We start from the raw sequence: 13,240 nt of genomic DNA, 5'->3' as shown, positions 1-13,240 counted from the left end.
TATAGTCCTGCAGTACAGGTTTTCACACATATTTGTGACTGAGCCATGTCAGTTTCCAGTCTGCAGCTGAATATATGTCCTTAGTCCTCCATGGTTATACAGGCCGTGTTGTGGTTTAGAGTCTTTTTCTGCCGCTACATGTAACAGATGACCTTACTGCTCTATGCATGTGCTGCTACAGGTTGAGACGCAGCAGCAAGTCCACCAAGTTTGACAAGAAGTACCTGGTGTTCGGGGAGAAGGAAGAGGAGATAGAGCTCACCAACATCATGGACATCATCAGACACACGTTGAGGGAGGCACTTGATGGGCTGCTCACTACAGCAGAGGTGAGGCCACTGTCGGGTGGGGGGTTGGGGGTGGAGTCAGATGTGAATTTTAATAGCCACATTGCAAACAGAATGTACAGACAATGTGTTTCAACGAGGATCGCCAGATTTATTATTATTAATAGCAAGTCTTAATGCCTACAGCTGGCATTAATGATATTTGGAATACTTGTCTAATCTTAGTTTAGGACCCATCTTGAATTGTTTCTTAAGCTGGTTAGTATTTCATATACAGTTGAAAAGATAGGCAACAGAGTCAGTGAGAGTTCATAGCAGATGACAGAAAGAAGGCCAGGGATCAGCATTGGGTAACATACAACCTTCTGTCCCTGATTGGAAGAGACCCTCCTGCCACTTTAGCTTTGCTTTAGAAGCTTCATCTTTCTCATCATTAAGTTACCACAGGATTTCCTTGCTCATGAGCTTGAGATACCCAAACATCATATCCAAAATGCACGGATCACAGCTCATGTCAGTTATTTTATTGTCTGGTCCCAACTCCATTCGTAGACTACTACCATATAGCTGGAATACTGCCAAGTGTAAAGTTACACAACAAACATATCTGGAAGTTGAATTAATGTTTGTACAGCTAGGATTGTTGCTGTATTGTCCTCTGGGTGTCGTCTATAGTGATGTCCCCACTGGTTTCAGCTGTACTACCGCCAGAAAGGGAACCGGATGGTGACTCGGCCACAGGCGCTGCAGGAGACATTTGAGCAGTGTGCTGACACCCTGGTACAGAAACTCCAGTCTTACTTCAAGCAGACGGCAGAGTACCACAACCAGTGTCTTCAGGGTAGGACACCAGTTGGCTTGGATTCTGGGATATTTAGGTGTTGTTTGAACAAAAGGCTGAACAGATATTTTGTTAATGTTTTAAGTTCAGCAGAAGGACATCACATATATTTTCTGTGGTATTTTTTTAGTGACTTACATGATCTTTTGAACAATACTCGAGACATACCCTTGGTAATGGAGTGTATAGTATAGACAGTAGACAAGTGTAGACAAACAAACATAGACATGTGTTTTTGATTAAACCTGTTTGACATGTTGCCCAGAAATGATAAAGCAACAGAAAGGTATTTTTATTTTCTTCTGATTGTGATGTTCAGAGTTTCGTAGCCAGCTGGAGCAACTGGAAGAGAGTATTTCTCACGTACCAGGACTGGTCATCTCGGACATTGTAAAGGAGGAGATACAGTTGGCTGAGGACGCCCACAAACAAAGGAATGGTCAGTTCCTAGACAAACTAGATGCCTTCAACAAGAGACAGGTAAGTTGTTCTGACATTACTGGTAGTCTCATTTGACATTATGACTCATTCATTGATAGTCAGTCCGGGGTTCACCCACACACAGTGTTACGGTTAAGAATTTGCTGTGACAAATGATGTAAGAAATCCCCTGTGAACCAGCAAAACAGAACAAAGACAAGTCTTAAACATTCAAATTTTGTATGGAACGAGAGCAAGGTATACAAAGTCACAAGTAAATTTCACAATACTGATTTCAAATACAATACAAGTAAGACAAAATGTAAGGCAGTGGGTCACAAAATATAATATAGCAAACTCACCAAAGTCTTAGTGCGAGAGAGAATCAGTTATGCAGAATGTAACACAGTGAGCGGTCTGACGGCGGCTATGATGATCAAGCGCTGGCAGCGATTGTATACTCCAGTTACATGTGCCCATGTCCCTCACAACACAGCAACTAGCCTATACATATTCAGTCATCTCCGAAAAGTTCGAGCACATACAACCATCGCCAATGCCCTGGAATGCCCTCGAATAATGTTTTTATTTAATTTCAAAAGGAGATAAGTCTAAAGTACTGCCTTAGAGGCGTGCAGCTTAAGTAATTCTCTGTAGGAAATGTGACCCATAATAACTAACGCTAAAACCTTGGATATTGTGACCCAGTGATAATTATTACTTTATTAACAACAAAATATACCGAAAATACATACTCATAACAACAGCCACACATGCACACACATTCACACACATGCATGCACACATGCATGCACACATGCAAGCTCACATACAGACACACTTAAAATAACTAAAGACCACTTTGAAGGTAATGTTCTTCATTGGCAGAGCCAAGGGGACTTGAACCTCCTGAACTACCCCCCTTTGAAAATTCCTTGATCTGCCTGTGCTGACTGTTTCATTGTTGGACAGTTTCTTCCAGAGAAATCCTTGACATTCCCACTGTTTCACTGATGGTCAGTTTCGGTCAAGAGTGATCCTTGATATTCTGACTGTTCCACTGATGGTCAGTTTCGGTCAAGAGTGATCCTTGACATTCTGACTTTTTCAATGATGGTCAGTTTTGGCCAGAATGATCCTTGATATTCTCACTGTTCCACCAATGGTCAGCTTTGGCCATAATGATCCTTGACATTCTGACCGTTTCATTGATGGTCAGTTTTGGTCAAGAGTGATCCTTGACATTCTGACTGTTTCACTGATGGTCAATTTCGGTCAAGAGTGATCCTTGACATTCTGACTGTTTCACAGATGGTCAGTATAGGCCAGAATTATCCTTGATATTCTGACTTTTTCAATGATGGTCAGTTTTGGCCAGAATGATCCTTGATATTCTCACTGTTCCACCAATGGTCAGCTTTGGCCAGAATGATGCTTGACATTCTGACCGTTTCATTGATGGTCAGTTTTGGTCAAGAGTGATCCTTGACATTCTGACTGTTTCACTGATGGTCAATTTCGGTCAAGAGTGATCCTTGACATTCTGACTGTTTCACAGATGGTCAGTATAGGCCAGAATTATCCTTGATATTCTGACTTTTTCAATGATGGTCAGTTTTGGCCAGAATGATCCTTGATATTCTCACTGTTCCACCAATGGTCAGCTTTGGCCAGAATGATCCTTGAGATTCTGACTGTTTAACTGATGGTCAGTTTTGGTCAAGAGTGATCCTTGACATTCTGACTGTTTCACTGATGGTCAGTTTTGGCCAGAATGATCCTTGATATTCTCACTGTTCCACCAATGGTCACTATTGACCCGAGTTATCCTTGACATTCTCTCTGTTTCACTGTCAGTTTTGGCCAGAGTGATCCTTGACATTCTGACTTTTTCACCAAAGGTCGGCATTGACCAGAATTATCCTTGATATTCTGACTATTTCATTAATAGTCAGTTTCTTCCAGAGCAATCCTTGGTATTCTGACTGTTTCACTGATGTCAGATTCAAACAGGATGATCCTTGACATTCTGACTGTTCCACTGATGTCACTTTCAACCAGGATGATCCTTGACATTCTGACTGTTTCACTGATGTCACTTTCGGCCAGAGTGATGATTGATATTGTTACTGTTTCACTGATGTCAATTTCAGCCGGAAGGATGCCTCATTTCAACCAGTTGAGCAGAAAAAGATCATTATTGATAGTGATTCTTGATATTCTGTTTCAACTGGTCTTCTGTTTGCTCCTTGATCTCATGGTAGTCAGTGATGTATATGTGGGTTGTAGCATCCTCCTTAGCTGGTCAGCTTGTTGATGAAGCTAACCTCAGTAGTCATGAAGACAAGGTGTCTGACCTCAGCATAGAAGCTCTGTGGTCCAGATCAAATCACCACTACAAAAGTGTGCTCTCCCAACTCCCCTGTCTTATTTACTGAACACTAACATTTGAATATGTGTCATTTTTGTGTAACTTTCACAGCAATTGTCACATGTTTATGCTCTGTGATCATAAGAAAAGTAGCACTGTAATATAGGGTGTGTTGTGTTTTCAGGGCCTTCATCATATAAGTTTTTGTCATAACTGAAAAACCACATCATAACAGCTGAGAAGGGTGTTGTGGTTATTAGAAATGTATGTCCCCAGCAAGCCATGCTTGTCATAAAGGCAACTAATTGGACTGGAGGTCAGAATATTTGAGCAGCATGTCAAGATATCCCAAATGTACTGATAAATGCTCTTGATATCAATCACTAGGTCCTGACTAGAATATTTACAGAGCACTGTCATAGATACTGAGCTGTGAGGCAACATGGTAGGAAAATCCTGATGACACTGATGATCACTCCAATGATTTCAATCCCCTATTGTGTACAATGGATCACACCTAATTCTGGTGTGCCTTCAACACAATATTGCTGGCATATTACTAAAAGCATCATAAAGCCATGCTGACTTAATCATAAAGTTGGAATGGTGTTAACAGCCTTCACCATTCCTGGTGTCCCCCAGCTGTGATGTTAATGAAATTTTGCTAAAGGCGGCGTAAAACCAAACTCAATCCAAACAAAAAGCAAAAATCATAAAGATCAGTTTGGAAATATTCACTGGCCCACTAGCCCATGGCTCTTAAAAATCCAGTTGGGCTAATAAAACTTCACAGTAACTGGCCTGACTGGTCAGTGAAATTTCATAGGGTCCTTTTGCAAATATATCTCTCTCTTCTACTGATAGTGATATTGCACTTTTAAATCACACAAGATTAAGGCCTTATAAAAATGTACATCATATTAGCAGTTTAACAATGAAACATGTCTACTTTCAAATTTCGAACTAGTGAATTGTTTTATTGGCTAGTAGCTTTTCTGGCATAGCAAGACTAACTGGCTTGCAAAATATGGAATTTCTCACACTCATAACGATCAGTTGGCATGGTAACTGAAGCAGCAGTAAAATGTCTCTGTGAGGGCTTCACAACACCCTGTGGAAAATGTCTCCAGATACTGGTTTATCAGTGTCAGCATAGAATCATGAAACATCAAGATTATTATTGAATAAAAATAGCTAATGTGTGCTGATACTACTTTGGAGCGATATTCCGTAAGTATGCATACATTAGAAAAAATGATCATAAAATATGAGTGTGTTTGTACTGCCCTGATTTCCAAATCTCTACAACAAGAAGAAAAAACTAAATATTCATATAATTAGAAACAGTTTTCAGTGTATTAATGGTTAAAATGGCCAGAGATTTAGATTAGATATAATATTTTCTGAACAGGTTGTTTTCAAACATTTTGAAAGCTTTCTGACGGAAAACATGTGACTTCATTAACAGTTTAGAATATAGTTCACCCTGTTTTCCATTTGTACTGTATTTGAAGAAGTTTACATCTTGAAAGTTCTCGTATCCTTAACATTCCCTACACCCATGCAGATTCCACAAATTTAACAAAAACTTGATGGTGCCCTATTAACATGAAGTCTTAGTTGCAAATGCTCATATTGAAATTGATGAAAAATCATAGGCTACTTTCACTCATGAGGTTAGTGTCAAAAGTAGCTGTGTGTTTTTTATCCTTTTAGTTTTCACCTACTTTGCCAAGTATATTTAGTACAGTATTGAGAAACTCAAACACTCATCTGATTTGTGTGTCCCAGCCAAAGCGTCATCCGCCATCAGGAGTTATCTCCCCTTTGACCAGTATTTAAGTTGTTCAGAGCCTTTTGCAGTTTGCTTGATTGTTGTTATCTGGTACCAGGAGGAGCACAAGAACCAGCTACGACCGGCTTTAGGTCACCCCCACCAGGTGGCAGCACTGCAGGCCCTTTGTGAGAAAGAGGCAGCTCGTCATGCTGACTATCTTGCTGCTGTCGAGGAGCAGACTGCAGATCTACAGGTTTGTTAAGTTATATCAAGATTCCTCTCACATATATTTTGTAAAAAGTAGCCTCTTGTACTGTAAAATTTGATCATTATTATTTTGTTACATGTACCTCATATGTAATAAACTGGTCCCATATATCTATAACTAAAATTACAAAGATAATCTCCTAGATAGAATCCTTCAATTGACATAATTAACTCAATGAGAATACGAGAACAAATATGTGCCTGTATAATAACTGTGATATGAAGTTATATTCTTCCACTTAGAGTCACCTCCGACCCATGAAGGTGCAGAGTAGAATAGGCCTTCAGCAACCCATGCTTGCCATAAAAGGTGACTGTGCTTGTTGTAAGAGGTGACTAATGGGATTGTGTGGTCAGGCTCGCTGATTTGGTTGACACATCATTGGTTCCCACTTGCGCAAATTGAAGCTCATACTGTTGATCACTGGATTGTGTGGTCCAGACACAGTTATTTAGTAGGAGTATTGCTCAGTACAGCATACAACTAAACTCACTATCTTACTCATTAGAGTTACCTCCCCCTTGGCCACAGTTTCCATTTGACCGACTCCTGCCTTTCTTGAAAATGCCAAATATACATCCAGTCTAAAGTTAAAACCAGAACAGATGTATCTGGTCTGCATATTGAGCATTTAAGCTCACTATGACAGATATTCATAAAATATTAATGATTTGAGCATAATTTTCCAAATGGCCAATCAAAGGAACAAACTTAAAGCTTACCTATGAAGATCTGGGCTACAGTTGGTCTTCAGCAACCATTGCAGCCAGTTAACTAACAAAATCAAATGGTCAGACTGCCTGTTTTTGTTGCAAGTCATCGTATCCCAGTATCACAGTTTGATGCTCATGATGTCAATCGCTGGATTGTCTGGTCCAGACTTGATTATGTAAATACCACTGAAATAGCTGGAAAATTTGTGAGTGATGCGTTGCACAACAAATAATGATTCAAATTACTCTAGACCTATACACACTTTGCTATGGAAACTGAGTGAGTGAATGAGTTTAGTTTTACGCCGCACTCAGCAATATTCCAGCTATATGGCGGCAGTCTGTAAATAATAGAGTCTGGACCAGACAAACACAAGCATAGATCTGCGCAACTGGGGACCGATGACATATGTCAACGAACCTGACCACCTGATTTATACATATGGAAATTAATTAAGCAACACCAAATTCAAAGACACATAAAAACTTAACAAAGTATAACGAAGTAATTTTGATGATTGATTATTCAATTTTGATGTATTGACATACAGCATGAGCTTTTCATGGGTTGATATGACGCGCGTAAAGCTTGCACAGCGCACGTGCATTGCTTTAACCTCAACTTTCGAAAAATGCACTTTTTCCCTGGGGTGTTTACAAGCGCAGGTTGTCGATTGCATTCGGTTTTTCATTCATTTCAATGTCATGGCACGTAGGAAATTATCAGAGGCCACTCGTTGGCAAATAATCGGCATGAGGAATGCTGGTATGTCTCTAAGACAAATCGGGACTCAAATCGGACGACATCATTCCATAATTTCAAAACTTTTGAAAAAATACCGGGCCACTAATGAAGTTAAAGACCTGCCTAGACCAGGAAGACCCAGGAAGACCACAGTCCGGGAGGACAGAGCTTTACTGAGACTTGTACGGCGCAGGTCCTTCGACTCGAGCTCTCGGTTGAGACAGGAGTGGCTTCCAGGGAGACCCATCTCGAACAGGACTGTTCGAAATCGTCTGAAAGCTGCAGGATACCGGGCAAGGAGGCCAATCAAGCGACCCAGACTGTCTCCAGCCCATAAGGCAGCCCGACTGGCCTGGTGTAATGACCGTTTGCACTGGAACATTGCCTCTTGGAGGAAGGTCCATTTCTCAGATGAGAGCCGGTTCTTGCTGCACATGGTGGACGGTCGTACTCGGGTCTGGAGGCAGAGGAACACAGCAATGGCTCCATGGAACATCCAGGAGACTGTGGCCTTTGGGGGAGGTTCCGTTATGGTATGGGGGTGCATTTCCATGAACTGCAAGTTGGATATCATTACCATCCGTGGCAACCTTAACGGTGTTCGTTACCAACAGGAGGTTCTTGACAGGGCTGTGGTACCTCATTTTGAGAACCATCCTCTGGCAACGAGACCCATATTTATGGACGACAATGCTAGACCTCACAGGGCGCATGCTGTAAATGATTTTTTGCGGCAAAATGCAATTGACAGAATTCCATGGCCTGCCATGAGCCCTGACCTCAACCCCATTGAACATTTGTGGGACTTTATTGGCCGTCGTGTGAGGCAGAGAGACCCACCAGTCCATAATCTCAACGAATTGACGGCTGCCCTGCATGAGGAGTGGAACAGGATCCCCCAGAATCAGATCCGGAGACTCATCCAAGGAATGAGGAGGCGTCTGGAATCGGTGGTGCGTGCGCAGGGAGGACACACTAGATATTGATGAAAGTCGGTGTGCAGACTCTCAGATGACTGTTCTTTCTTTCCATGTGACATTTGTGTTAATACACCTGACAACAACGTCTGTGGATGAATAGTAAATTGTGTCCATTTTTTCATGAATTTAAGACAGTTTTAAGAATTTGGATTTCGTTGCAATAAAGCAAAGTCTTGATACTTTTTCCCTTTAAGTTGTTTGTCAGAGATCGTCTGTTGAATAAAAAAGTGTCAAACTATATCAACCCGGCATATTTTGATTGTCAGAACACTTCAAAGTTGCTCCAATAGAAAAAATTGGGGTGTTGCTTGATTAATTTCCAGGTGTATAGTTGCCTCTCATGACAAGCATTGTCACCTTTCATGGCAAACATGGGTTGCTGAAGGCCTATTCTACCCCCGGGACCTTCACTGGTCCTATGGAAACTGAAAACATAAATAGTATTCAAATTTCATTAATGTTACCACATACTAGAAAAATGTTGATCTTGAAAACAGTAACTCTTAATGATAGAGTTAAATATTTACCATCCCATTTTACAGTTCATCTTGACCTCAGATGGGATGTCACTGAAAGCTTGTGACCATTTTGTCCATGCATGTGTTGTGTTCCAGGCCTGTGCGGTGGAACATGGCCAACAGTTCCTGGAGCGACTGGCTGGCATGGGAGAAGGACAGCTTTTGCAGTTTGATAACCTGCTGGTCGTGGATGATGTGGAGAAAGGAAGTGAGTGCTGTTTTGTTTTTTATATGTTTTATGTGTTTGAGGAGAGAGAGTTGAAAATCAGACTTAGCTGGCCTGAGAGAATGCTGGCTATCTTTGTTGGTGAAATCAGAGACCATATAATAGATCTGGTATATGGTCTCTAGTGAAATAAACAATTTGAAATCACCAGTGGAACCTAAATCATACAGGGAGAAATAAACTTTTAGGTCCTCTTCCCCATACATACCCCTTTAAATTAAATTACACCCTCTGTGCCTAGGTACAAAAACATACTTCATTCTCGGTAATCATCTAGCGTTGATATGACTGAGTGTGTCAGCAAAGAATGGTAAATTTAAATATTGTTTACTCTTATTTCATTTTTACACATCAAGGATTGTCATGTCTTGTTCCCATTCAAATCCTGAGATCTTCTACTACTACAGAGGTAGAAGCTACAAGGCACCCAACAAGTGAACTGATCCGCCGCAAGAATGCTGGACAGAGTCTGTTCGATACAGAGGACAAGAATGCCCTACCCAGAGGAAAAGGAGTCTGGACAGGTTTGACTTCACTATAAGTTCAAGGAGAAAATTTAGTAGCAGAAAAACTGCTGGTATTAATTTTTACAGTTCAGACACTCTGAACATGTCATCTGTTTCAAACCCTTCTGCCATAAGTTTACAAGACCCAAAACATGTTTTACATTATATTCTTTTGCCTCTTTGCCATAGATATCTTTTACCATATGTTTGATCAAAGAGAAGTAAATACTCTTTGTAACCAGTAAGTGTAGCCTTTTTCAACAAATCTTGTGAAAGGCAAGACTTTAAAAAGCAACAGATCTGAAGCGAAGGGTATGCTTCACAGGTATTCCAAGCAATGAGCTTGTTGTGGGCTCCAAACCAGCTAAAGGTGAGAAGACAGCATCTGTTACAACAGCGAAGACCACCCTTGGACACAAGGCTACCATCACTGCTAGAGACCAGGCTTACAAGGTAGGTGTTGCTGCCACCCATCAGCAGGTGCTCTACCACACATGTTCATCCGTGGTAGAGCTTTTGTTACATAAGATGTGATCAGCTATGTCTGTATTCCAGTATATATTGCTCACATGTCTTCTGATCAGGGTTATAGCGTTTGGTAAGATTAGCCATTTGTGTTTCATTGTCCACTCTTTAAAGTATACTTGTCCAAAACAATGTTAATTACAGTAGAATGGACAATGCAGAATAGTTTATGAAACTCAAGAAAAATCCAATGATGATTTCTCTGAAAATGGCTGTAAGGGCACACTAGTCTGTGTAGACTCATTTTGACCAAGATCTTTTCTGGATAAATCTTTTAATTCTTAGACACACGTTTCGGGGTGATTTCAAGTTCACCTGATGAAGGGGTCGGAAATGAACCTGAAACATAGTGTGTCAAACAATTAAAAAAAGATTTATCCATAAAAGATCTTGGTCATATATAACAACTTTTAAATGCTGCTAAAAGTCATCATAGGCTCATTTTATTTGAAAAATTCTGCAAAAAACATAGTTGTTCTTCTTCATGTGAATAGGGACGGAACTAGAGCTGACCTTGGCTTAGTTCTGCAAAGAAAGCATAGTGCTGCAACTTGTGTTAAAATACGGGAGTTTTGATAATGGTGCAAAACTATAGGCCTCCTCCATGCTCAAACTGACATGACTGGACACACAACTATAAGACAGATTCAAATATGGAATAGATATGTTTCAATAGAAGAATTTGCATACAAACTGTATGATCCTCTGTTTAGTGCATGTCATAGAGAAAAACATGCTTTGTGACGTTTACCTTTGTTTCTGAAGTTTTGAGTTTTGGTTTTTTCCCAGGAGTACAAGGCAAAGTTCGAGCACACTTTGGTGTTGATCGAGGCAGAGAAGGCACGACTACTTCGAGCTGAGCAGCGATGGGTGGATAGCTGGAACATGTCTGTGGATAAAGTCAAACAGCTATACTAGACAAGAAGTGACGTGTCAAACACCAGGTTGTAATTGGATGAACACTGATGTTTTTTTCTGTATTCTTTGAGATCATATTTTGTAATCTTACAGCTGCACTGTTTTAGGAGGTCAAAGTTTAAATGAGGAAGGTTATCTGAGTATGGCCACTATGCTTGAGCAGGTGAGAGTTTATATTTGTAACATGTCTTTTGTACAGTTTAACTTTTCCTGAAGGTTTATCACAAGATTGCTGTACATTGATATTTCTTCCATGTATTATTCATTTGGGTTTATTGGTTGAATGAAGTACAACATTGTACAATAGTTTTGATATATTTTGTTGATAAGTTTCTCTATAAATCTGATAGAAATTGGTAAGGGGTGAGTGGAAATTATCAAGCAGACAGAAGTATTTTACTCTCAAATGTTGTTTCATATCTCTGCTTTAGACATGTATTTCTTCCATTAGCCAACTCCAGAGGTTAGACAGCCTACAGTAGTTGTCTCCCCTTGTGATCTCATTTTCCATGTTGTTATTCCATACTCGGAGATTTACTTCAGACATTAAATTACTGAGAAATACAACAGAAATTTTACAGAAATTTCTAGGTCAGAATATACAGAATTGATACATTTGAATAGATGTATTTTCCAGTATATGATGTTTTGTCCAACAAATGCATATTAACTGTGATATATTCCTATATTTGTACATAAACATGTTCCTGAAGCTGATTTCTAATGAACTGCTAGTGTTGATCCGTCCATTCTTGTTTCCTATAAAATACTTCTTTTTAGTTGACAAATGTACATTTTTCTGAAAGCAAATAAGCTTTAAATGTGTGTGACAAGGAACTGTGATATCCATGTTTGACTTGTTGACTGACAATTTACATGAATAAAGAGTCTTGACATTGGACCAAACGATTAGTTTGTTGGTTAGTGGTGTTCCAATCAATTGAAATAATCAATGATTGGTCACAGTGACCAAACAATCAAGCAGTTTATTACGTTTTCTCATAATCAAACACAAACGATTTTGGAACTGTTGTTATTGTCTTTGAAACACTTGATGATGGAACATATCTTTAAAGTTGTCAGGACCAGAAACCTTGTTTATTTCTTAGAAAACTCACTTCACTAACTGAAAAGTCATGACTAAATATTTCTTGAAGACTCCAGGAAGTTTTGTTCAAGATATATCATTCATCACTTTAAAGTAGCAAGTTGCTACACATCTGCAATAACAACCTGAATAGGAAAATCTGAAAAATGATGCTAACCAATTATTTTTATGCCTGTTCATTTGTAATGAAGCCATCATCAATTGTGAGATTTCAGTCAATTCCCAACACTATAGTTGGTAATTTACATGGATGGAGATTGAGGGCCGGTGGAATGGTCATAGTTGAAACAGTCATTCATAAAGACTGATGCTCACATGGGTACATTGTGTGAAGCCCATTTCTAGTGTATCCTGCTGGAAATGTTGCTAAAAGCATGGTAAAACCAAACAAAACTACCTCACTCACTCAGATATTACTGGAATACTGTTCCAAGCAATAATAAACCCGACATGCTAATATGGATACATTTGTGAAAAAAAACAAAACCTTACTTGTGTATCTTGTCATTGTATTGTGGAAACATTAAAATATATTCTAATATCCTTCCCACACTCACAGCCTTCACTGGCGAAATTGTTATTTAACATTTTAGTTCACCTTATTTTGTTCTGATTTTGTCACATTTTCTTAAAACTGACTGGTTTGACTGACTGACTCGAAATATATTTTAGAGTAACAGCCATGCGCAATGGAGTGAAAATTTAAAGGTTCTGATACACATTGTCAAGATCAGGTTCAGACAGACTGAACCAAGAGCAAGGCATAAGATCAAATATTGACAGGACTTCTTCATAAACAAATCCAGTGCAACCAAGGGACTGATCAACTGTCCACAGAAAATGCAGTGTCCACCATGATCACTTGCTGGGATAAATCAGATCACTATGTGTCTCAAATCAAGTACACAAAATCCACAAAAGTCCTGCTTTATCTCCTGCCTTATCCCATGTCATTTCATGGAAAGTAAAGAACTTGCACTAGTGTCCATCACACAGTTTTCTTGAAGCTCAAATGTCATCTCATGCTGATGGGTGTA

General features: G+C 39.6%; 1 protein-coding gene across 1 annotated transcript in view; it reads left to right on the top strand.

The window, feature by feature from the left end:
• LOC137273405 (coiled-coil domain-containing protein 180-like) overlaps nt 1-12,001 on the top strand; it is a 92,750-nt gene extending 80,749 nt beyond the window's left edge. The window contains exons 28-35 of the mRNA XM_067806065.1: nt 182-329; nt 984-1,128; nt 1,448-1,608; nt 5,812-5,949; nt 9,017-9,128; nt 9,554-9,670; nt 9,978-10,105; nt 10,967-12,001. Coding sequence (XP_067662166.1) covers nt 182-329; nt 984-1,128; nt 1,448-1,608; nt 5,812-5,949; nt 9,017-9,128; nt 9,554-9,670; nt 9,978-10,105; nt 10,967-11,095 — 1,078 coding nt within the window. The 3' untranslated portion in view covers nt 11,096-12,001. The remainder of the gene's footprint in view (nt 1-181; nt 330-983; nt 1,129-1,447; nt 1,609-5,811; nt 5,950-9,016; nt 9,129-9,553; nt 9,671-9,977; nt 10,106-10,966) is intronic.
• The last annotated feature ends 1,239 nt before the right edge of the window (nt 12,002-13,240 follow it).

The sequence above is a fragment of the Haliotis asinina genome, chromosome 2 (genome assembly GCF_037392515.1).
Source record: "Haliotis asinina isolate JCU_RB_2024 chromosome 2, JCU_Hal_asi_v2, whole genome shotgun sequence".
Taxonomy (NCBI): domain Eukaryota; kingdom Metazoa; phylum Mollusca; class Gastropoda; order Lepetellida; family Haliotidae; genus Haliotis; species Haliotis asinina.
This window is presented reverse-complemented; position numbering and strand designations above follow the sequence as displayed.